The sequence below is a fragment of the Salvelinus namaycush genome, chromosome 18, assembly GCF_016432855.1.
Source record: "Salvelinus namaycush isolate Seneca chromosome 18, SaNama_1.0, whole genome shotgun sequence".
NCBI lineage: Eukaryota > Metazoa > Chordata > Actinopteri > Salmoniformes > Salmonidae > Salvelinus > Salvelinus namaycush.
Window position 1 is genome coordinate 14,422,505 of NC_052324.1, and position 26,801 is coordinate 14,449,305.

At 41.8% G+C, this 26,801-nt stretch overlaps 1 protein-coding gene across 1 annotated transcript in view; it reads left to right on the plus strand.

Annotated features, from left to right (window-relative positions):
• The window catches only part of LOC120063566 (spermatid perinuclear RNA-binding protein-like), a 58,973-nt gene that overhangs the window by 10,489 nt on the left and 21,683 nt on the right, over positions 1 to 26,801 (plus strand). The window contains exons 3-5 of the mRNA XM_039013919.1: positions 20,194 to 20,429; positions 20,775 to 20,940; positions 22,322 to 22,466. Coding sequence (XP_038869847.1) covers positions 20,194 to 20,429; positions 20,775 to 20,940; positions 22,322 to 22,466 — 547 coding nt within the window. The remainder of the gene's footprint in view (positions 1 to 20,193; positions 20,430 to 20,774; positions 20,941 to 22,321; positions 22,467 to 26,801) is intronic.

Sequence of the window (26,801 nt, forward strand, 5' to 3'; positions counted from 1 at the left end):
AGGGGTGTGATTTTTGTGTAGGCTTACCCTGGCATGACGTTTTGATAACCGTGTAAATCTCTCTTGGACAAGATTACTTTATTTATATAATCACCTGTATTTACCCCACAAAATGAAATGCTAAGGTTACCCTACACGAAACACACCCCTTATATTAAGTGTTTCTAAAATCCCCTATGGCAAAAATGAATGGTGGAAAAAAGATTGGAATCATTTCCCTGTTTGACTGCTAGGTTTTATGGGTATTATGACACCTCCACTGTGGGGCTCTATTATGCCACTTTCAAAACAACTGGGAAATCTGAAAAATACAAGGTAAAATCATGACATTAGTGATCTTCAGGTCGGAAAGTCGTAGCTCTAGAAAGAGAACAGAGTTCCCGAGTTGGAATTCCGAGGGCTTGCCTGTTTTGCATGTTATTTTGGTATTAATATGTGTCACATTTCAGTTTGCAAACAATGTAAAAATAATATATATCATTGAGTTAATAAAGCCGCATACAAACATTGTCTCTTTTTTGTTTTCTTAAGTAAGGCAGCTCCAAAATGCAGGTGTTTCATGCTAACTTAATGCTTTCTGTGGTGATGGGGCAAGCCAGCCGAAAACACGGAGTGTTGCGCCGTGAATGGCTCAGTGTTCTCTCACTCATGGGGACACTACATCACTGCAAAGTCTAAAAGGAGACCTCGAGTTCTAGCCCTTTGAGTGCTGCCATAGAGTTACTTTAGAAGTGCCCATCCAAGAAGGCTCAAGGTCATTGGACACAGTTAAAATTATGTCAAATCACGTTATATGTACAGTAGCTTTGATTGGACTGATCATGTCAATCAATCAATCAATCAAATGTATTTATAAAGCCCTTCTTACATCAGCTGATTTCACAAAGTGCTGTACAGAAACCCAGCTAAAACCCCAAACAGCAAGCAATGCAGGTGTAGAAGCACGGTGGCTAGGAAAAACTCCCTAGAAAGGCCAGAACCTAGGAAGAAACCTAGAGAGGATCCAGGCTTTGAGGGGTGGCCAGTCCTCTTCTGGCTGTGCCGAGTGGAGACTATACCAGAACATGGCCAAGATGTTCAAATGTTCATAGATGACCAGCAGGGTCAAATAATAATAATCACAGTGGTTGTAGAGGGTGCAACAGGTCAGCACCTCAGGAGTAAATATCAGTTGGCTTTTCATAGCCAATCATTCAGAGTATCTCTACCTCTCCTGCTGTCTCTAGAAAGTTGAAAACAGCAGGTCTGGGACAGGTAGCACGTCCGGTGAACAGGCCAGGGTTCCATAGCCGCAGGCAGAACAGTTGAAACTGGAGCAGCAGCACGACCAGGTGGACTGGGGACAGCAAGGAGTCATCAGGCCAGGTAGTCCTGAGGCATGGTCCTAGGGCTCAGGTCCTCCGAGAGAGAGAAAGAAAGAAGGAGAGCAAGAAAGAGAGAGAATTAGAGAGAGCATACTTAAATTCGCACAGGACACCGGATAAGACAGGAGAAATACTCCAGAAATAACAGACTGACCCTAGCCCCCCGACACATAAACTATTGCAGCATAAATACTGGAGGCTGAGACAGGAGGGGTCGGGAGACACTGTGGCCCCGTCCGACGATACCCCCGGACAGGGCCAAACAGGCAGGATATAACCCCACCCACTTTGCCAAAGCACAGCCCCCACAACACTAGAGGGATGCCTTCAACCACCAACTTACCATCCTGAGACAAGGCCGAGTATAGCCCATGAAGATCTCCCCCACTGCACAACCCAAGGGGGGGCGCTAACCCGGAGTTAACAGTTGTCAACATCATACTTTCATAATCTTAGCTAGCAGTCATCATCATGAATCAAGTCAACAATCTACTGGCAGATCCTTTTCAATGCTTGTCATATGAAGAGAAATAATGAAGAGAATTTATAGATAAAACCTATCAGTGCTCATCGGCCATTGGACATAAACATTATACAACAAGTTGGAAATCGCAAATTCAACGAGTGGTTTAGAAATCAGTGACAGTGGTTGTGTGGTCTCAAATCTGGGATTAAGTGGCTATTTTCCAAGTTTAAAATGATAAACATTCAACATTGGCCATGCTGTCAATGAAGCGTGATTTGTGCCGCGCTCAAAACAACTGTTAACTCCGAACAACGAAAACTTGACTTAAGTGAGTTCAAGACAACTGGGAAGTCAGGAATAAACGAGCTCCGACAGGGAAAATAGGTTTTGAACGGTGATCCAACTCGGAATTGTATATCCGGCCTCCATGTGTTTTGTAAGCACCATAAATCGAGAGAATGCCAGACTTTGATGACAAAATTTGCGAACGAAGGACCGCCGCATCACCTTCCTGTTCAAGTGAGCACAACACAACAAGGTGAGTCCAAAAATGTCTTGTATGCTGCTGCATAAATTATGTAATATGCCAGGGAGATATGTATACTGTAGCTGAGAAAGTAATACTACGTGTATGTTGTGTAGTAAGATGTTAGTAGCCCATGTGCCTCAACCTAATAATTTGATCTATTTACACCTCTTAATTTTGCCTACTGTTCTGACTTGGTTGTGCACATGTAGCCTATAACCTGTTTTAGAGAAATGTAATCATTGAATATTGTAAGAGCTTTCTTTTTCTGCTTATATGCCTACTTTATTTATCCTACGGTTTTGACTTGGTATACTGGGAGAACTCTTTAAGAACGGCCCATGTTCTGAATTCTGTCGCTGTACATTTCAAAAGTGCTAAACAAATAGTTATATTGACTAACGTTACGTCCGTCCTAGCTCGCTCATTAATGTCTTAATCGAAATTACGGATTGCCTCTTATCTGCTTGCCATCCCCTTATGCAATAGTTTGTACATCTCAATTGTCATTAGAAACCACATTTGTTTAAGGAAGTCAGCCATATGTTTTAAAAGGCAGTAAATGAGGCTGAATGAACTGTTTCGCTGCCGCCAGACAAGGCTCTGCTGATAGCCAGGTGGTGATGTTGGGATGTTGTTGGGACAGCTTTATGTAGGCCATAACAGTTTATGGGCACCTTTTGTCACCGTTATATTGCAATTCATGTATTGTTTAGTGTTTTGTTGTGTGGTTGCTTTGCTGGCATGCATCACATGTAACTTTTTTTTTGCCCCACCAAGATTCACATGCTAAAATCACCACTGAATGCGGCATATCTACACGTGCTTAAAACCCCATAGAGTCAATTGCCGCACCACTGTGTCAATCTAAGTAACAATATAAAAATCCCCATCAAAATCTGTAAATTTAAGCTAGAGACATATATCTTAAATTTATGTTTGTAGCATCCAAACCATTTGGGCGACAAACTAATGTGACCCGTGTTGCCAATTTAGCGACTTTGTCTCTATATTTAGCAAGTATTCAGACCCCTCTAGTGACATATTTTCAAAAAAGTGACTAGCGACAAATCTAGCAACTTTTTCTGGTGTTATTGGAGACTCTGACGTGAAAGCACGTATCTGGCTGATCCCGCCCTGGTTTACATTCAGAACATGGGCCGCCCTGGCTTACATTCAGGGGAGATTTTCACGAATACAATGGTGTTCTCCGTTTTGCCCACATGTGTTACGGGACTCGTCTGAAGGTAACCAGTACCGGTTTAACAAAATGAATGGAAGTATGAAGGTTGTTTTGTGCCTACCCGAAAAAAGGGGTTAAATACAGTAGGGCCTATGTGTAAAAATATAAATATATATTTCCTGAGCAGCTTTCTTATATCTTCTAGATATAGGACAAACACTTCAAAACCTTGTTTCTTATGACTTATGTTTTGCCTGTCTTTTTTGCCATTTATTAATGTGTTATTCAGTCCGTTTCTCTGGGCTACAGTAGTAACGGCCAAATTCAATATTTTATCAAATATATATATATTATACCTAAAGGGGTCCTGCATTCAAAACCAAATAGCTAAATGATCCATAGTATGACCATCTTAAAACAATGACATATGTCAGCTTAGAACCGTTTTGTTTGAGCCAACTTCGCGGTCAGACAGAGCGCGGCACCTGTCTCACACTCTGGAGGCAGCTCGGTTCCAAATCGAATGCAATCATTTTCAGCCGGTGCAAACATGTCTACACGGGCGTCCGGGCGAGATTAATCGAGCCCCCACATTGCTACCACTGTGCGTGCCCTAACAGTTGTGATCAAAACATAAGCGAGTGCTGGTGGGTGCTGAGTCCACGTTGTCCCAAACCGAGAGGAAAACGGAGTTGTTTGCGCAAACACGAAGTCCTACCAGTGAAATTATACCCTTGACATATTTGGGATACCTTGGTTCAAGTACTGCAACTCTGTAAGTATTTCCTCAATGACAATTGCTCAAGATAGCGCAAGAAAGGATGCATACATACTAGCCTGCTGCACTGTTGGTCAGCGGTGGGGCTAGAAACTTCTCACAGCTGCAAATCTCTGAACATTTTCTGATAACACGTTGAGGGAAATTATCAAGTATCATCAGTATCAGTAAAAATATATATTGTTTTATTTTCTAGTGACATTTCGCTAGCTAGCTAGTTATATCAATCTATCTAATGTCTGGGAAGACATGCCATTGAGTTAGCTACTGTAATTAACGTTATAGCTACCCAACTAGTTAATGTTGTCACAATTTAAGAGTCCCAGATTGTCACAAAACAAATGGAAAAACAGAGGACGACATGTACTTTGACGTTGGTTCGAGCTTTTGCATAGTTAATATTCACTTTAGCTTGTTTAATGTATCAGTACTCTTGTGAAAGAAGAGTTACAATTTACATTGTCAACGCAAGTATTTTGGTATTCAATTACGGGTCCTTACAATTTAATGTCATTTTTAATATCAAAATACAGAGAACGATGACATCAATTTAAATGGGGAATCTTCTTTCTCTAACTAGCTAATTTAACAGGTGTGAATGTCAGAAAATAAAATAAGGCAGACAAAGGAAAATAAAGGCTTTTTTAAGTGCTTTGCATAATCTCTCTCCTGGTTCGACACTCAACAGCTGAAAAACATCCTCATTGTGTTGCTGTTTCCGGTTGACTGGTTTGGTGTGCTGTACTCAATACAGCAGAGTAAGCAGCAGATTGCAAAGACTAGCAGGTACTGGTCTCTGCCTATGGAATGCTATTGGAAACGTTAACAGGAGCCTAATTTCCCAAGGCGCCATGGCCCCAGCCAGGACTAGATATAGTGTTGATGGGCATCGGCAGCACAGATTTTAAATGAGGATCAGCTGTGTATGACATTTTGTTTTGTAATCAGTGTTACAAATGCCTCTTGTGTAAGGGCAATTGACGCTCAGATTTATCGCTTAACAATTTATGTCAAACAAAAAACAATTATTGCAAAGTTAAACAAACCATACCACTCTGCACAATGACTACTTTTAACAATTTCCACAGAAATCTGCACTGTTCAAGTAAATGTGTTTTTGTAAAATATTCTGTGAAAATGGTTAAAAGTAGGTCTAGTCCTTGAATTTTGAAAGCATTCATTCCCTATCAACATGTTCCGGTTTTCCATGACCAAGACTCCTCTGCTCAGAGGGTTGTTTTGGAATTCAGTCGCTTCATAAGTGTTATAGCTGAAACCATGTCTGCCGTAGCTCACGTTTTTGGCACTGAGTAAATCCAATCAAGCCATAATAGTTGAGATGTTCTCTCCCTCTCAGACTTGATGAGTAAGATGTCTGAGGATATTATTGCTGTTTTGTATAATGTCTTACACGCACCCACACACTACACACACACACACAAAATCTTCGAAGAGTCTTAACATGGCTTATTCTTGGGTGTCTGAATCTGTCATATCTAACACAGTATCCCATAAAATGTTAATCACAGGTCTAGATGTGATCTTATAGAAATATGACCGTCACGACACCATATTATTTAGGCCATATGCTGAAGATGGTGCAGTCAATGGATTGTCTCATCAGTGATTTGAAGAAACTGCACAACACCAATGACAGCAGCAACTGAGAACAGATGTCGAAGTAAAGATGTGAAACATGAGCAGCTGAGTATTACCCTGCCCGTTCCCATCAGCCCACATATCCATCTCGCTCCTCTCGTTTCAACTCAATTTCAATCCCTCTTTTCTATGCCACACCAGGGAGGAGGACTGTCTGAATCAAGTGCATATTGTGTCGCAGTACTGTGGAATAGGTTACTTTAGAACACTGATGATGAAAGAAACAAATCCAGAGGCTTCTACATTTAGCCATGTCTGAAATAAAAGCGCTTTACCCCGAGAGACTGCAGAATGTCCTCTGGGCTTCTTTCTTCCTCAACCATTTGATGTGTTATGAAATTAATTTGAGCGTGGGTGGGCAGATTATTTTTGCTGCCCCTGTAAGAGGTTTCCAATGCATTTATCATGCTTAGGTTGTACAGTAGGCTAATAGCCAGTAGCCACATTGTTTACCAAATTCCCAAATGAGTTCCATATAAAGGCCATAAATCAATTTGCCTCTGGTCATTTCCATATTAAAGGACCCATGAGCACCAACTTGAAGCCCATAGGAGCATATCAAATGATAGCTAAGAGTCTATATGTATATTTTCCAACCATTTTACGTACTAAAAATGAGAAATAAGCAAAGGCTTTGATTTCTGCTCAACAGATGGAAAAGGGGACTTGGAAAACATCTACCAGGAGAAAGTCTTAAGGTAGTAGAAACACATCAAAACTCTGAAGTAAAGACCCCTGCCAACTAATATTAACACTTATATTTAGTTTTGGATAAATTATTTGTCTTCTAAGTTTAAGAAACATTGGCTTGTGCCTGTTACCAGAAACTCACATATCTTTAAGATATTTCACATTTCTCTCCCGCATGAGGATAATGAAGTGATAAGTAAAGTTAGACCTATCAATTAGTTAATGTTTTTACTGATATCAATTTTGTTTATGAATTAGTAAGCGACTTAAACTAGAAATTCCGTTACCAAATCGAAACGTAATTTCCCAAAAATCTGTAACGTAATTTCTGCAATTGAATTGGCTACAATGGCAGGGCTCGACATTAATGCTTGTCCTCTTGTCCGGGACAAGTAAAACACATAGTTGGGCAAGAAGAATATAGATTTAAAGATGCACTATGCAGAAATTGCTCCGCCATTTCCTCCTTGCTAAAATTGTAATTTTTCGCCTAATTTCAGTTTATTTGACAAAACAGTAAGTCATTGTGTAGAGAATCATTGTGCCATCGAAACGTCTGGGAAATATTGTTTCCATAACCAGCTGTTTTTGAAGCTGATGTACAAAACCGAAAGTTAGACGCACAAACAAAACTTCAGAACTGTAAGCGTAGAAATAGTACACACAGAACATATCTACCGCTTCTTGCCAAAAGTTTTGAGAATGACACAAATATTAATTTCCACAAAGTTTGCTGCTTCAGTGTCTTTAGATATTTTTGTCAGATGTGGAATACTGAAGTATAATTACAAGCATTTCATAAGTGTCTCAGGCTTTTATTGACAATTACATGAAGTTGATGCAAAGTGTCAATATTTGCAGTGTTGACCCTTCTTTTTCAAGACCTCTGCAATCCGCCCTGGCATGCTGTCAATTAACTTCTGGGCCACATCCTGACTGATGGCAGCCCATTCTTGCATAATCAATGCTTGGAGTTTGTCAGAATTTGTGGGTTTTTGTTTGTCCACCCGCCTCTTGAGGATTGACCACAAGTTGTCAATGGGATTAAGGTCTGGTGAGTTTCCTGCCATGGACCCAAAATATCGATGTTTTGTTCCCCGAGCCACCGAGTTATCACTTTTGCCTTATTGCAAGGTGCTCCATCATGCTGGAAAAGGCATTGTTCATCCACAAAATGTTCCTGGATGGTTGGGAGAAGTTGCTCTCGGAGGATGTGTTGGTACCATTCTTTATTCATGGATGTGTTCTTAGGCAAAATTGTGAGTGAGCCCACTCCCTTGGCTGAGAAGCAACCCCACATATGAATGGTCTCAGGATGCTTTACTGTTGGCATGACACAGGACTGATGGTAGCGCTCACCTTGTCTTCTCCAGAAAAGCTTTTTTCCGGATGCCCCAAACAATCGGAAAGGGGATTCATCAGAGAAAATTACTTTACCCCAGTCCTCAGCAGTCCAATCCCTGTACCTTTTGCAGAATATCAGTCTGTCCCTGATGTTTTTCCTGGAGAGAAGTGGCTTATTTGCTGCCCTTCTTGACACCAGGCCATCCTCCAAAAGTCTTTGCCACCCTGTATGTGCAGATACACTCACACCTGCCTGCTGCCATTCCTGAGCAAGCTCTGTACTGGTGGTGCCCCGATCCCGCAGCTGAATCAACTTTAGAAGATGGTCCTGGCTCTTGCTGGACTTTCTTGGTTGCCCTGAAGCCTTCTTCACAACAATTGAACCGCTCTCCTTGAAGTTCTTGATGATCCGATAAATGGTTGATTTAGGTGCAATCTTACTGGCAGCAATATCCTTGTCTGTCAAGCCCTTTTTGTGCAAAGCAATGATGATGGCATGTTTCCTTGCAGGTAACCATGGTTGACAGAGGAAGAACAATGATTCCAAGCACCACCCTCCTTTTGAAGCTTCCAGTCTGTTATTTGAACTCAATCAGCATGACAGAGTGATCTCCAGCCTTGTCCTCGCCAACACGCACACCTGTGTTAACCTCTTGAAGCTAGAGGGCAGTATTTTTATGTTTGGAAAAATAACATTCCCAATGTAAGCTGCCTATTCCTCAGGCCCAGATGCTAGAATATGCATATAATTGACAGATTAGGATAGACAACACTCTAAAGTTTCCAAAACTGTCACAATATTGTCTGTGAGTATAACAGAACTGATTTTGCAGGTGAAAACCTGAGGAAATCCAACCCGGAAGTGCCTCTTATTTTGAAAAATCCTTGTTCCATTGCCTGCCTTTCCTCCATTTAAAGGGATATCAACCAGATTCCTTTTCCAATGGATTCCACAGGTTGTGAACAGTCTTTAGACATAGTTTCAAGCTTTTATTCTGAAAAATTAGTGAGATTTATCATATCGCGTCAGTGGACTGCCAGATGTCTTTTGATTAGTTCCTGCGCGCGAAAGTGGCACCTCGGCATTTTCTTTATCCCTTGTATTGAATAGTTTACCGTCCGGTTGAAATATTATCTATTATTTATGTTAAAAACAACCTGAGGATTGATTATAAAAAACGTTTGACATGTTTCTACAAACTTTACGGATACTATTTGGAATTTCTGTCTGCCCTTCATGACCGCTCGAGCATGTGGATTTCTGAACATAACGCGCCAACTAAATGGAGGTTTTTGGATATAAAATAATATTTATCGAACAAAAGGAACATTTATTGTGTAACTGGGAGTCTCGTGAGTGCAAACATCCGAAGATCATCAAAGCGTTCATCCAGCGTCCAGCGTTCATCCACCTCTGGCCTGCTCGCCTCCATACCTCTGAGGAAGTACAGTTCCCGCTCAGCCCAGTCAAAACTGTTCGCTGCTCTGGCACCCCAATGGTGGAACAAACTCCCTCACGACGCCAGGTCAGCGGAGTCAATCACCACCTTCCGGAGACACCTGAAACCCCACCTCTTTAAGGAATACCTAGGATAGGATAAAGTAATCCTTCTAAACCCCCCCCCCCCCCCTTAAAAGATTTAGATGCACTATTGTAAAGTAGTTGTTCCACTGGATATCATAAGGTGAATGCACCAATTTGTAAGTCGCTCTGGATAAGAGCGTCTGCTAAATGACTTAAATGTAAATGTAAATGTAATCAAAGGTAAGCGATTAATTGTATTGCTTTTCTGACTTTCGTGAACAATCTACATTGCTGCTAGCTGTTCGTAATGTTTTGTCTAGTGATCGATAAACTCACAAACGCTTGGATTGCTCTGACACGACAGGTGGATTAACAACAAGCTAAACTGTGTTTTGGTATATTGCACTTGTGATTTCATGAAATTAAATATTTTTAGTAATTATTTTTGAATTTGTCGCTCTGCAATTCAGCGGATGTTTACGAAAATGATCCCGTCAAAGGGATCTGTGCGCAAAGAGGGCCCTTAACCAACTATGCAGTTAAGAAAAATAAGTGTTAAGTAAAAAATAGATAAGTAACAAATAATTAAAGAGCAGCAGTAAAATAACAATAGCGAGGCTATATACAGGGGGTACCGGTACAGAGGTGTTTAGTCCCAGGGTCCTTAGCCTGTCTGAATGGACAAGTAAAAAAAATAATTTAATATCACGTTATCAAACAATTACTCCGATCAGAATTGAATCACCTAACTTGAATCTGAGCGGAGGCGGTCAGCATTTTTTAACTATTTAACTTTGCGTCTTGTTTCAAAGTAGCCTAGACTAGCCAAAATACAACCATAGAAATGTTGAGGGAATTATTTTATAAACACTTAATACGACATTGAAACCAGCATTTTTCTCAATTGCTATTGGTTTTTAAATCAACTTTCTTTCATTGTCCAGCAGCCAAAGGCATAATCCTAGTCATATTAATAATCCATGCTAGTTGATGCATCTTTAGATCTCCCTTTTACATTTTTAACAGATATTTTCATCTGTCACATGCTCTCAAAAACACTTTTGAGAGCAATGTTTTCCCGCTAATTGCATTTCGGAACATTTGCGCATAGCCTACAGCCATGTGCGCATCGTTGAGCTTAAAATATGAACAAATACAACTATCAACATTTTCATTTAAGCTAAACAGTCTGATCTGATGCATCAGCCTTATTGCTTTTTTAATAAGGCTTTATGAATTTTGGATCTGTAGTCCCAAAACTGTCCCAAGAGTCTATTTTGAACCATATACATCATTTTTTTATTTTCCCAGGGATGACTGGACACCGTAAATGTCAAACTATTTAATGACATAAGTATTTGGTTGTAATTGTAATGTTTTATACACTACCAAGAGTGGCCAACCATCCAACAGGAGAGCCTTAAAGGGTAGTGTTGTATTTGGAGACAGGCTTGAATATGCAAAGAAGCCAATAGGCAGAGTGTAGGCAATATTTTGTCTGATTCTCTATGGTAGAAAAGAAAGAAAAGTGCAGTTGTAGAGGTTAGTACAGTACACAGTAGAGCACACTAGAGTTGAGTACGGTTCTACTGAACTTTACTGTACTGAACTCTAATGTATTGTGCTGTACTATACTGAGCTCTACTGTGCTGTACTTTGATGTCCAAACGTCTATGATTCGTTCAGATTTGGTCCGAACCAACCAAATTTGGTCTTGTTTGGGGTCAGAGCTCATTAAAATAATAGCCAGTGTGTAGAAAAATATGCAAAGGAGGATATTGTGTATCTATGCCTTTTGTGTACCTATTTAGGATACATTGCTATGAAGAGAATGACATTCATATCCATAATTCTGCATTTCTGTGTAGTACAGTTCAGGGACCCATGATGAAATTCTGTTACTTCAATTTCATTACCAGGTGTAAATCCACTTCACTCACTGCACTTAAATAGCAAAAAGAGATTTGTTCAATGTCCATGTGTCATGTCATAGCTGACTCCCCATTCTTTCTGCAGACATCCTTGAATCTTAATTCAGAGTGGATGTTTAAGAGTTTTTGGAAAACATGGACACAAGAAACTGAGGGAGATTTTACCAAACTGCATCTGCACAGTTCTTCCAGTAAAAGTGTTTTTGTAAAATGTTCTGGGTAAATTGTTCAAAGTAGTCCCTGTGCATAGTATTTGGTTTGTTAAACTTTGAAATCGATGGTTTTTGTTTGGCATACATTTTCAGCGCAATCCCGTTACCGTGGAATTGCACCTCTATTGTTGTTGTTAGTGTCACAGTAGGCTAGGTTTGGAGGAGGTGTGGGCATAAACAGGCCTACCTCCTGAGATGAATACCAGCTATCTACACTTTTATTTTCTTTGCTACTCTATATTCTTCAGCACTCAACTGTATGGCTCATTGAAGTCAGCCTCTTACAGTTTTCAGCCTGACTGAAATAGACCATCAGAGCCAGAGGCTTTTTTTTATTGACTGTTTTACCGGGACTGAAATATTCATGCCTGTGTTTTTGAACAGGCACCACTAGGGTTCCACATTTTGGGGAATATTCAGAGGTGGAAACTTTCCGTGGGAATTAACGGGAATATATGGGAATTAACAGAAATACAGTGGGGCAAAAAAGTATTTAGTCAGCCACCAATTGTGCAAGTTCTCCCACTTGAAAATTACAGGCCTCTCTCATCTTTTTATCATAGGTACACTTCAACTATGACAGACAAAATGAGAAAAAAAAATCCAGAAAATCACATTGTAGGATTTTTAATGAAATTATTTGCAAATTATGGTGGAAACTAAGTATTTGGTCACCTACAAACAAGCAAGATTTCTGGCTCTCACAGACCTGTAACTTCTTCTTTAAGAGGCTCCTCTGTCCTCCACTCGTTACCTGTATTAATGGCACCTGTTTGAACTTGTTATCAGTATAAAAGACACCTGTCCACAACCTCAAACAGTCACACTCCAAACTCCACTATGGCCAAGACCAAAGAGCTGTCAAAGGACACCAGAAACAAAATTGTAGACCTGCACCAGGCTGGGAAAACTGAATCTGCAATAGGTAAGCAGCTTGGTTTGAAGAAATCAACTGTGGGAGCAATTATTAGGAAATGGAAGACATACAAGACCACTGATAATCTCCCTCGATCTGGGGCTCCACGCAAGATCTCACCCCGTGGGGTCAAAAAGATCACAAGCAAAAATCCCAGAACCACACGGGGGGACCAAGTGAATGACCTGCAGAGAGCTGGGACCAAAGTAACAAAGCCTACCATCAGTAACACACTACGCCGCCAGGGACTCAAATCCTGCAGTGCCAGACGTGTCCAAGCCCGTCTGAAGTTTGCTAGAGAGCATTTGGATGATCCAGAAGAAGATTGGGAGAATGTCATATGGTCAGATGAAACCAAAATAGAACTTTATGGTAAAAACTCAACTCGTCGTGTTTGGAGGACAAAGAATGCTGAGTTGCATCCAAAGAACACCGTACCTACTGTGAAGCATGGGGGTGGAAACATCATGCTTTGGGGCTATTTTTCTGCAAAGGGACCAGGACGACTGATCCGTGTAAAGGACAGAATGAATGGGGCCATGTATCGTGAGATTTTGAGTGAAAACCTCCTTCCATCAGCAAGGGCATTGAAGATGAAACGTGGCTGGGTCTTTCAGCATGACAATGATCCCAAACACACCGCCCAGGCAACGAAGGAGTGGCTTCGTAAGAAGCATTTCAAGGTCCTGGAGTGGCCTAGCCAGTCTCCAGATCTCAACCCCATAGAAAATCTTTGGAGGGAGTTGAAAGCCCGTGTTGCCCAGCAACAGCCCCAAAACATCACTGCTCTAGAGGAGATCTGCATGGAGGAATGGGCCAAAATACCAGCAACAGTGTGTGAAAACCTTGTGAAGACTTACAGAAAACGTTTGACCTCTGTCATTGCCAACAAAGGGTATATAACAAAGTATTGAGAAACTTTTGGTATTGACCAAATACTTATTTTCCACCATAATTTGCAAATAAATTCATTAAAAATCCTACAATGTGATTTTCAGGATTTTTTTTTCTCATTTTGTCTGTCATAGTTGAAGTGTACCTATGATGAAAATTCATAGGTACACTTTTTTTACACTCATCTTTTTAAGTGGGAGAACTTGCACAATTGGTGGCTGACTAAATACTTTTTTGCCCCACTGTATATGCAAATTAATACCATTTATATGTAGATGTTTTTTGCATTGGATATGTTTACCATATCATATAGAGACAGAAACATAAACCTTTTACCTTATCATAAGTATACATAATTGCAAATTATTAAATCCTGCCAATAGATATGTAAAATGTAGTTATGAATTGAACTTTCATTAAATGAGTTGATACTTCACATGGGATGATTTCACTGAACAACTAAATAAGGGGAATTTTGAATGATCCATCGCGTCTCCCAAAAAACGTTTTCAACATACATCTGTAAAATGATAGTCTAGAAACTAAAGCTTTGGTGGTCTTCCTCTCAGGCCTCCATGTCTTCTCCCTGGACCTCCTCAATATCTACCTCTTGAACATCAGACTCTGAGCCCTCATCTTCACTGTCACTTTCTGACCTTGTTGAGGATGGCTCGTTGTCAGGCTCAAAAAGCCTCAAATTTGCCCGGATGGCCACCAATTTCTCAACCCTTGTGTTGGTCAGCCTGTTGCGTGCTTTGATGTGTGTGTGTGTGTGTGTGTGCCTAAAAGAGACCAGTTGCACTTTGAGGCAGCTGATGTTGGTGGGATTTGGAGGATGATGGAGGCAAAAGTGGAAAGAGCCTCAGATCCACAAAGTCCCTTCCACCAGGTGGCTGATGAGATATGTTGGCACGACTGCCATATTGCATCCCCATCCCAAAGCCCTTGCTTGGAAGTGACCTTTGCCAGACTGCCAAGAACCTTGCCCTCATTCAGTCCAAGGTGGCGAGACATGGTAGTGATGACACCATAGGCCTTGTTGATCTCGGCACCAGACAGGATGCTCTTGCCAGCATACTTGGGGTCCAACATGTACACTACGGCGTGTATGGGCTTCAGGCAGTAGTCTTCACACTTTTTGATATTTCAGAACTGCAGTTTCCTCTGCTTGCAGCAACAGTTAAGTGGGCAGGGCAGTACGGATTTCTTCTCTTACGTCTTCAAGCAAAGTCTGAACATCGGACAGGATGGCATTGTCCCCCTAAATCCGTGCAATGGCTACTGCTATAGGTTTCAGGAGTTTCAGGCTGCTCACCACTCTCTCCCAAAATACATCATCCAGGAGGATCCTCTTGATGGGGCTGTCCATATTGGCAGACTGTGATATGGCCATTTCTTGGAGAGACTCCTTCCCTTCCAGGAGACTGTCAAACATGATGACAACACCACCCCAATGGGTGTTGCTGGGCAGCTTCAATGTGGTGCTCTTATTTTTCTCACTTTGCTTGGTGAGGTAGATTGCTGCAATAACTTGATGACCCTTCACATACCTAACCATTTCCTTGGCTCTCTTATAGAGTGTATCCATTGTTTTCAGTGCCATGATGTCCTTGAGGATAGAATTCAATGCATAAGCAGCACAGCCAATGGGTGTGATGTGAGGGTAGGACTCCTCCACTTTAGACCAAGCAGCCTTCATGTTCGCAGCATTGTCTGTCACCAGTGCAAATACCTTCTGTGGTCCAAGGTCATTGATGACTGCCTTCAGCTCATCGGCGATGTAGAGACTGGTGTGTCTGTGCTCTTGTAGAATACTGGTTGAGGGGTGGAGATGATGTAGTTAATTATTCCTTGCCCACGAACATTCAACTTCCCATCAGAGATGATTGCAATAGTCTGCTTTCTCTACGATTTGCTTGACCTTCACTTGAACTCTCCTGAACTCTGCATCCAGCAAATTAGTAGATAAAGCATGTCTGGTTGGAGGGGTGTATGCTGGGCGAAGAACATTCAGAAATCTCTTCCAATACACATTGCCTGTGAGCATCAGAGGTGAACCAGTTGCATACACAGCTCGAGCAAGACATTCATCAGCATTTCTCTGACTACGTTCCTCCATTGAGTCAAAAAAACTTCTGATTCCAGGAGGACCATGAGCTGTTGCTATCGATAAGGTGTCAGATTCATAATTTTCACCTCGAATAGAAGTAGAGGGACTTTTGTCAGATGCTGCTTGTTGTGAGAGCTGAGGGAACTTTATGCACTTGGCCAGATGATTCTGCATCTTTGTTGCATTCTTCACATATGATTTGGCACAATATTTGCAAATGTACACAGCTTTTCCTTCTACATTAGCTGCAGTGAAATGTCTCAACACATCAGATAGTGCCCGTTGCATTTTCCTGTAAAGATTAGAAAAAAATGAGTAAAACAAACCCCAAATACAATTCCATGTACAGGTAAATAGTTAAGCAGTTAGATTAAACAACTCCTTTGTAAGATAAATGTTTTCAAATGAAACAGGTGATTTAACACTCCTCTGTTAACAAGTTAGAAATGATTTAAACACACTTTGCTGTAGGCTACTATTTACTAGTTAACAAAAAATCATGCATGTCATGTAAAATGTATTCACCCCACCCAGTATTGTAATCAAATCTTACCAGAAAGCATGTAGTCCTTGGCTCAGACAGTGTAGTAGTGTGGGCTCAATAGCATCTCATTAGTGTGCAAGATCTTGAGAATCAGCTGTACATGTAATGGAAGAGTTCACTGCACATGTGATGGAAGAATGCACTGTGCATGCAGAGGGTTGCAATTCCATTGAATTGGGAATAGTTTAACCAAAATATGACACAAGACCTAGAATTGCCTTGTGTATCCCACAAAAAAGGTTCACTGTTATAAGCAAACTTTTTTAAAAATGAATTTAATCAAAATCCCCCAAATTCCAGGGCTTATCTTCCCATGGAAAAATTCCGGAAATTTACCAGAAAGTTTCCAACCCTTTGCAACCCTAGGCACCACATTCTCTTATTTCACTGTGTTTTGAGCAAGCATCAAGAGGCTCTCTTCTTTCAGACACATTTAGCTATTCTTCGGCTCCCCCAAGGACTTGCTAGGTCCCTTGGGGTAGTCGCTGGTTGCTGCAGGCTAGTTAGTTGAAGATGTGGTGGGTAATGGTGACCGTGTTTAAGGAGTCTTTTACCTCAGCACCAGTTCAGTGGTAGGCCAATGTGATCAGTGGCTTAGAGACACATGCACAAAATCCAGAGGTTTTGTTGTAGTGATATCCCCCAAGGCCGGCCTGCTGCTAGTCCAATGGACCTGGGGTGTATGATAGTATCACTGATTGTGGATCTGAATTGCCTGCTATCTGGAGGTCTACTAGCCTACATGGCTAGAGCCCCACTAGTTTGTGGTTTTTGGAAGCTGTGCAGATTGTGTTCACTTTATCTGCATGAAAGTTGTGTGTTTATAAGCACAGATTCAGCTACGTTAGTCTATCTGCCTTGTCTAGGTTGTCCTACTTGCATAGTGTGCTGCCATTTACTCTCTGGCCTCCCCATTACTGTCATCAGAGCCCCTGTGGCTCTGTCTGACGTGTGTAGAGGATGGGACTGTGATTGCAGCTGCTCAGTGCTCACTCATGCATGGGAACATGATGTGTCCTTTACCTGGGAAAGAGACAATGCTAGCTCTCCGGGCAGGGGCACTCTACTGCAGCTGCTATATATTTTTCTGTGGTTGCCTGAAAAAGGCACTTTACGAGCTGCTCGTTGAATGTCATTCAGCCATAGGTCACAACGTGAGAGAGTAGTAATGGTGGTTTGACGAGGAGTACCTTGCCACAGGCAGCGTATTTTAATTAGAGTTGCTTATTTTCCCAGTATTTTACACATTTTCCATCCCGAGAATGAATCACTTTTCTCCTGGGTAACCCGGGGTTTCCTGCAAAAAATGGAAGTGTCATTCAAAAGCGTTATAAAGCATGTAAATAGGCCTATGTCTGTATTTCATTAGAGCTTTGATCGAAAATTCAAAACTGATGTAACCTGAGCCTGATTTAAATACGTTTTTTGACCCCTACATTAAAGACATTTAATGAGCACCAGCCCAAATGATTGTGCAGTTATCCAATACATACAGTGCCTTTGGAAAGTATTCAGACCCCTTGACATTTTCAGCACTTTAAGTTACAGCCTTATTCTAAAATGTGTGTGTGTGTATATATATATATATATGTATGTATGTATGTATGTATGTATGTATGTATGTATGTATGTATGTTTACAAAAATACCCCATAATGACAAAGCGAAAACAGGTTGCAAATGTAGTTGCAAATGTATTAAAAATAAAAAACTGAAATAACTTTTGTTTCAGTGCCAGTTTCATTTAATTTAAAATAGTCTTTACCTCAAAATCAATGTCATGTGGTTAATCAAAAATTATATCTAAATGAAAATGATAGAAGCCTAAAAGTAACTTCTCTTGTAAATATAAATATACATGTAAATATAGCCTACATAAAGCCAACAAATAAAAACAATGCAGCCTACAGGTAGAAAATATCCTGATAAAAATAAATATCTTATAAATCACATTGACTATGCATGGCCCATCTGCAAGGAACTTGAAACATTGTATCAACTATTAACTTGGTCCGGCCTGAAGCTCTTGCTAGCAAACTTACAACATTGTCTAAAATATTCTGGGCCCTCAGTTTTCCTTGCCAGTGAACTCCGGACAGACAGACACAGATGTAGGCTACTTGCGCACAGGATAGGCCTTGCGCAAATCAGGTAGGCCTTGTTTATGATGTTTCCACCAGATCAGAGCATGACACGTTTTTTCCCTCCCGCTTTCAGCTGAGTGGTTATGGGAAGGGAGAGAGCTGGAAAGATTTTTCAAGTAGGCTACATTGAGGAACTATAGTCATTCTCAATGGATGTAAAAACAGCCGGCCTGCCTATTTACTATGACTTTTTACACTCGTAACTTCAGTCAGAACATAACCTTACATTTTTTAAAAGAGGGTTGTGTCAGCCTCTGTGTCTCTTTCCCTTTGTCTCATGCTGTGCTAACCTTCTGCTGCTGGTGCAGAGGTTTTCGAAGTGCTTAAAAAGTAATCAGTGTGGCTTACTTTTAATTATCCCTAATAAAATCACCTAGCTTCTCCATTCAGGTTGAGATAATGACACTCATAATGTGATCGCGGATCTAAATTGAAAATGTTAAACAAGGAATGCTCTGATGATTAGAGGGGCATAGCTTGTATTCTAGATATTAGGTCATGGTCAGAATATCAGATATCTATGATGACATTTTTGTTACCCATAATAACAAATAAATAACTCACTATCTTTCTTTTTGGAGTAATACCAAGGCATTCGGAAAGTATCCAGACCCCTTCCCTTTTTCAACATTTAATTTAATATTTCAGTTTTTGATTTGATTCATTTGCAGACATTTCTAAAAATCTGTTTTTGTTTGTCAGTGTGGGGTATTGTGTGTAGATTAATGAGGGGGGAAAAATCCATTTAATCCATTTTAGAATAAGGCTGTAACGTAACAACATTTAGAAAAAGTCAAGGCGTCTGAGTACTTGCCGAATGCACTGTATACTTGGTTGCCATTGATAGCATACATCTGCTTGTTTGGTTGATGTTGGCTGTTTGTAGTTATGGCATATACCAGTGTGCTAAATGCTCATCATTTGTATCCCATCTCCTTTTTTCCCTCCCACAGCTGTGCTGATTTACCTGTATCTCTGCCACGTGGGACAGAAGGGCTAGCTGATGGGTCAGAGTTGACTGCATGAGGAGGCGGAGTTAGGGGACCCTGGTCTGAACTTAGACCAAACCCAGTCACACTCCTAGACCAGAGAGTTCTGTTGACCTCTAGAGATGGTGAGGTGTGTGTGTGTGTGTGTGTGTGTGTGTGAGAGAGAGAGAGAGAGAGAATCTTCCTGGCTGAGTGCGAGGATGTCTGTCTGAGTAGGCTATGTTTCTGTTGCTATAATGTATGTTCGGGTCTGGCTGTCTGTTTTTATGCGTCTGTATGTCACATCTTGAATAAAGACAGGTTGTTTGAGAGGAGGAAGAGAAATATAGGAGATGTGTACTGTATGTGTTGTTGATGTGCTCCGCTCTCTTTTGATATAGAGGTGTGAATGCCCTGGTGGTACTGAAAGAGATTAGCTAGGTTGTGGTAAATGACCCACCTCACCACCTCCACCTCTGAGGACTTGAGCCTCCCCTCCCCAGTCTCCACACACTAGCCTATGAATTATTCAACCCTCTCATAAATAACCCACTGTAATGAGTGGTGCCTACACACTGCAGACAGAGAGGGATGGAGCGACGGGAGAGAGATGGAGAAAGAGAGGGATGGAAAGAGGAACTTGGGCTCCACATGGTACTCTCCCTGTACTGTGTACAGTTGGGCTTGCAAAACGGCACACATTCGCTGATACAGCTGATTTCTAGGAAAGCACACACTGGCTTCGTATGTAGGACAAATGGAATTTGGCAGCAGCACCGGTTGCTAGGTGTCACTATCGAATATATGCAGCGTAAGATGGCATGTCTGGCACCCAGAAAACACCTTACTGTAACTGGCCAACTCATTTGTCTTTAGAATATTGATAAAGGATCACATGTTCTGAATGACTTGCTTTTTATTTGTTTTTCCCTCCTCTCAGAGGTCCATCCGATCGTTCGCCAACGACGACTGCCACGTCATGGCCAAGCATGCCGACATCTACCCTTCGCCAGAGGAGCTGGAGGCTGTCCAGAAGCTGGTATCCACCGTGGAATGTGCCCTCAAACAGGTGTCGGACTGGATGGACAACCTCAACGCCTCCCTAAGCAAGGCCCCAACCACCACCATCAACATCAAGGCTACTGGAGACTCTACCGGCACCCACGGCAGCACAAAGTGAGTTCTCTTCTACAATTTCACAAAGGCTTGAGGTACTTTTACATTTTAGTGTTTCTTAATCCTGGTCCTGGGGACCCAAAAGGGTGCACATTTTTGTTTTTGGCCTAGCACTACACACCTGATTCCATTGCTCTACATACTAGGTTTTAACAAAGCAGTTATGTAGTTATTTCTTCCTTTGTTTTGGTGAAAATGTGTAAACTACATAAATGTAACTTCGACATATGACAAGTGTCTGAAAACAAAACATTTTAGTTTATAACTCTTCTGTCCTCTCTTAATGGCGTCCTTAGAAACTATAGTGTGATGTGGCTGATTACTGCACTGCTCTGTCTTCACCAGGACCCAGAGTGTGTCGATCCTGTGTGGGGTGATGCGGGTGGGTCTTGTGGCTAAGGGCCTCCTGGTTAAAGGAGACATGGATTTGGAGCTGGTCCTGATGTGCAGAGACAAACCCACCAAATTACTTCTGTACACTGTTAGTGCCAACCTGCCCTTGCAACTACAGGTCCGTTTTTACTCAAACATTTTACATGAGCAAACTAACCGTAACATTTTAAAATGAATGGGATGGCACATTATTCAACGTGAGTTCCAAATACCACTCCTTTCTGTAACGTAGGGCAGACTAGAGGTTGACACGGGAGAGAAAATGAATTCATGTCCCGTCTTGTCCAGTTAAAAAACCATCCTGTCCTGATCCCGCAACAGTTCTTCTATAACCCCTGAACTTTCCTGTCCTGTCCCGATAAGTCACTCCTGTCCTATGGTAATTTTTAGGCGCAGAAAGCAGAAATAACTTCCTCCGTTAGCTGCTCGTCTGTCTGTCCCCCGCTCTGCATGCAGAATTGCATTAGTGGAAACCGAGACTGTTCTTAGGGCAGGCCTGGTTGTAGCTAGGTGTGTCGAGGGCCAATTTTAGCTAACTCTAACCCTTTTCCTAACCTTAACCTAATTATCCTAACATGCCACGTTAATTCTCCTAACATGCTGGGTACGTTCTCCTAACCTGCTAGAAAAAGTCACTGCTAGTCAAAACACGGCAGACCTGCCCTGAGACCAGTCTGAGTATCCACTAATGCGTAGCCAATAGCAAATGCTCCGTTTGGCTGCAGCTCCATGCTCACGAGACAGTTGCCTGCGCAGTGCACACACAGCTTCTGAGGTAAAGTAGGGATCGGCTACAACTGGAGCGAGGCGCGCTAGTGTGAGCCGACGGAAGGGGAGGGGATGAAATACTGTTTATTTTTATGAAATGCTCCACACGTTACATATTTCTATCCCTCCCCTCCCCCAAACCTCAGTTTATAACTATTCCTGTCCTGCCTGTTCCTGTGGACTGTTGATCCTGTCCTGAACTTGACTCTAGAACTTGAATCCCCTCTAGTGCAGACCTGAGCATACCACCACTCTTTTCTGTAGTGCAGTGCAGACGTGACTACATCCACCACTGCTTTCTGTAGTGCAGTGCAGAGCTGACTACTGTACATGGTCTCCCTGTGCTTCCTCCCTGCTTATCACCCAGTTAATTACCGATCCAGTCTGCTGTGCAGGTTATCATCAAGGGATGATTCCATTTTCACCTCTCGGCTTTTCAGCAAAGGCAGGCGTAGTTCGTGTCAGGCTGTTGAGGTTGACACAAGGAGAGACATTATGCATACTTCAAAGGAACTAGCTACTAGACTAGAGAATACACATTTCTCCTTGTGAACATAATCACTACAAAATTATGTATTGAAAATGGAATTGGAAGTTTTGTTATGCCTATGAAGTTCAAACATGTTCTGATCATTTTAAATTGTAATACTATAATAGTGTGTAATGGGAATGTGTTGAACATGTTGTGTACATGCCACAGCTGCCTCAACCCTCGTTGGTTGCCCTTGCAGACGCTGACGGAGGACAAGTACGAGGTGCGGTCGAGCGTGTCGGAGTCCGCCATCTGGGTGGTCAACATCAACGACCCCAAATTCTCCCTGAAGGTCACCCTGTCCTCACTGGCCATGAGAGATGAACACACTGCCAAAGACCAAGGTATTTACCCCTCTGTCTGTCCTCTAATGAGATTCTTTAAAATGTAATTATTTGAATGTATGATTTTTATCTGATAATTAAAATAAACATAAAGCTGTTCCAGCTGGAGACAATAAAACTTTTAAAATCTATCAACATGTACTTTTAAAACCTGCACTGTTATTTTCATTATGGTCCTTAAATTAAAAAGGCACGTTTGAGAAAAGAAGGACAATTTAGGAGAGGTTGAGGGAATGAGGGATGTACAAAGCAGAGGTTAAAGATGACAATAATGGGGTGTGGAGAAAAGAGGTAATGGAGCGAGGGTGATAAAGGAGGGTTGTGAAAATAGCCGTCTGTCTCCGGTTTCTCCGTACAGCGTTCTCTCATTATTTTTGTCTAACAGAGAGTCAGGGCGCTTATCCTATCCTTGCCCAACATCCAGTTAGTGGGAAACTGCAAAATGCAGCACTGGAGACTGAGAGAAGTGCTTATGCTGTGCCTTTAAAAAAAAAAAGGGAATGAAAATAAAATGTTTTCAAGGATGGGAAGAGCAGCAATTCTGTAAAACCTATTGTAGTGTGTCAACCCCACTAGGGGAGACCTGAAAGAAAATATTTTCAGCGTTCTGTACAAAAGGTCATCGCAGCATAAATGTTGCATTGAGTGTTAGTTGTGAAACACTAGGGCTTTCCGAGTGGCGCAGCGGTCTACGGCACTGCATCGCAGTGACCCGGGTTTTAATCCCAGGCTGTGTCATAGCCGGCCGTGACCGGGAGACCCATGAGGCGGCGTACAATTGGCCCAGCATCGTCTGGGTTAGGGGAGGGTTTGGCCGGCCTGGATTTCCTTGTCCCATCGCGCTCTAGCGACTCCTTGTGGCGGGCCGGACGCCTGCAAGCTGACTTCGGTTGCCAGCTGGGCGGTGTTTCCGCCGACACATTTGGGGATAAGCGTGCAGTGCGGCTTGGCAGGGTCGGGTTTCGGAGGACGCATTGCTCTCGGCCTTCGCCTCTCCCAAGTCCATGGGGGAGTTGCAGCGATGGGACAAGACTGTAACTAACAATTTGATATCATGAAATTGGGGTAAAAGTAAAAAAAACTTTGAAACACTGGAGCAGATGAATGCTCTTAGAGAAAGATTTTGCCCTCAGCCTCTAAATATTCCACACAGCACAAGCAAAGAAGTTTCATTTTAATTGTGTAATCAACACAATATGTCACTTCAGCAGAAGCTCTCAAGCAACCTCTAGTTCTGGGGAACAACATGAGTAGAACACTGACTATACTGAAGTTTGTTCTATCCATAGAATCAGGATTATATTTCTTACCACAGCATCCTCAACCCTGAGGAAGACACATTGCCCTGAAACGGTTCTCTCCATAGAATGTTTGGGAGTATTATATAGTGTGCAAATGTCTTTATTTTACCACAGCACCACAGCGCAGTGTTTGTGGATTATCAGACCTGGGAGCGCCGGCCTGGAGCCAGCATAGCGACGAGGCCCAGCGCTGGATGCCCAGTTTCAAGGGGCTCCCCCTATAAAACCACTCTCTGCCTAGCCCTAGACATCGCTCCTCTTCCCCACTCTGTTCAATGTACTTATCTTCTCTGGGTTACTCTACACCAGGGCTGTTCAATTCCGGTCCTAGAGGGCCAAAACCCTTCTGTTTTTTGTTTCTACTTCGTAGGTTAATTGCACTCACCAGCTGTCCCAGGTCTGAATTATTAGAAGGAGAGGATGAAAACTAGAAGTGTTTTCGCCCGCTAGGGCCGACATTGAATAGCCCTGCTGTACACCATGAAATTCTGGTCAATGTCCAATTGAGAGCTGACAGACAGGCAACTGGTATCCAACTGCCTTCTTGATTGCCGATATTCAACATATTTGATATTTTGTTGAAGACTTCTTTGCCCATTGATATTCGACGACTCTAACTTTACTGTTGATTTGCTCAGAATGACATCCAATAACTTCGTTTTAAAGCCAGTTGTATTTGTATAAATTATGGATTCCCATTAGCTGCTGCCAAGATATTAATACGTGTTATTCATTTTTTTTTAGTTTTGTGGTCACTAATCAAAGTCTAAGCTGATGACGTCAGAGAGCTCTAATTGTGGTTGTCTTTTTGGAATGTGTTCCTTATGATTGATGGCTTCGTCATGACCTGCAGCTGGTGGAAACTGGGGAGACAATTCTGCATAGGAAGGGCTCTTGAGGCTCCATTCGCCTGGTTTTTCATTTTTTTATGCGAGGGCTTGAAAATTTGACCAATCACTGAACTATTTCTGCATAAAACAGTCAAATCATTGCAATATTATCGCATGAAACTGAGACCCATCACTGCAGTACAAAAAGAGGGCTCGCAATTTTAACCAATCACCGCATAATATGGTTCATTCAAGCCACATGCCAACAAACGTTTTCCCTCGTCAGTGCATTTTCACGACAAATTGGACAAAATCATTGCATGTTGCCTTACAGAATGCTGGAATTGCTGCAGCAAAATCAATAATTTTTACCTGTAAATATCACAGAAAATGCCTGCGAAATCCTAGAGGGACTGAGATATATAGTGGGAAGAAAAAGTATGTGAACCCTTTAGAATTACCTGGATTTCTGCATAAATTGGTCATGACAAAAGACAGTCTGTTTAAACTAATAACACACTAAATATGATCATTTTTCATGTCTTTATTGAACACTGTGTAAACATTCACAGTGCAGGTTGGAAAAAGTATGTGAACCCTTGGATTTAATAACAGGTTGACCCTCCTTTGGCAGCAATAACCTCAACCAAATGTTTTCTATAGTTGCGGATCAGACCTGCACAACGGTCAGGAGGAATTTTGGACTATTCCTCTTTACAAAACTATTTCAGTTCCATATTATTCTTGGTGTGAATCGCACTCTTGAGGTCATTCCACAGCATCTCAATCGGGTTGAGGTCAGGACTGACTGGGCCACTCCAGAAGGCGTATTTTCTTCTGTTGAGCTTCAATTGGCAGACAGACAGCCTTACATTCTCCTGCGAAATGTCTTGAATTCATTTTTCCGTCCGATAGCAAGCTATCCAGAGCCGTGAGGCAGCAAAACAGCCCCAAACCATGATGCTCCCTCCACCATACTGTATAGTTGTGATGAGGTTTTGATGTTGGTGTGCTGTGCCTTCAGACATAGTGTTGTGTGTTCTTTCCAAACAACACAACTTTAGTTTCATCTGTCTACAGAATATTTTGCCAGTAGCGTTGTGGACCATCCAGATGCTCTTTTGCAAACTTCAGACCTGCAGTGGCTTCTTCCAAGGTGTCCTCCCATGAACACTATTCTTGTTTAGTGTTTTACGTATTGTAGACTCGTCAACAGAGATGTTAGCATCTTCCAGAGATTTCTGTAAGTCTTTTGCTGACACTAGGATTCTTCTTAACCTAACTGAGCATTCTGCGCTGGGCTCTTGCAGTAATCTTTGCAGGATGGCCACTCCAAGGGAGAGTAGCAACGGTGCTGGAATTTCACAATTTCAATTTCATAGACAATTTGTCTTAATGTGGACTGACTTTTTTAGAGATACTTTTGTAACCCTTTCCATCTTTATGCAAGGCAACAATTCTTAATCTTAGGTCTTCTGAGATCTCGTTTGTTCGAGGCATGGTTCACATCAGGCAATGCTTCGTGTGAATGGCAAACTCAAATTTTGTGAGTTTAAAAAAATGTTATGGGGCAGGGCAGCTCTCACCAAATCTCATTGATTCGACTCCAGGTTAGTTGACACCTGACTCCAATTAGCTTTTGGAGAAGTCATTAGCGTAGTGGTTCACATACTTTCCCCCAACCTACACTGTGAATGTTTAAATTATGTTTTCAATATAAAAATGCAATAATTTGTGTGTTATTAGTTTAAGCACACTGTGTTTGTCTTGTTGTGACTTAGATGAAGATCAGATCAAATTTGATGTAAAATTTATGCAGAAATCCATGTAATTCCAAAGGGTTCACATAATTTTTCTTGCCACTGTAATGTATATTCTGTGCCTTTATGGTCCTATTTAAGTCTTTGCATTCCCTGGGCCAAGATCCTTAGCAGATGACTGTACTTTATATTCCCAGGTCTCCCCTGGGGCAGAACCCTCAGTCTAGCATTAGGAGGTGTGACATGGGTTGACCCATTCGCATCATTTTCTCACCCTGTTTGTGTTCCAACTCTTCCATAATGTCCAGCTTTCACAATGGTCTCTATGGCAAAGATCTGCAAAACCACACATAGACTGCTCTTACAATCCCCTCCGTAAATACAGTATGCTGCTGGACATGGCTACTAACCTTACATTTGAAATGGCCAGTGTGACCACTAAAT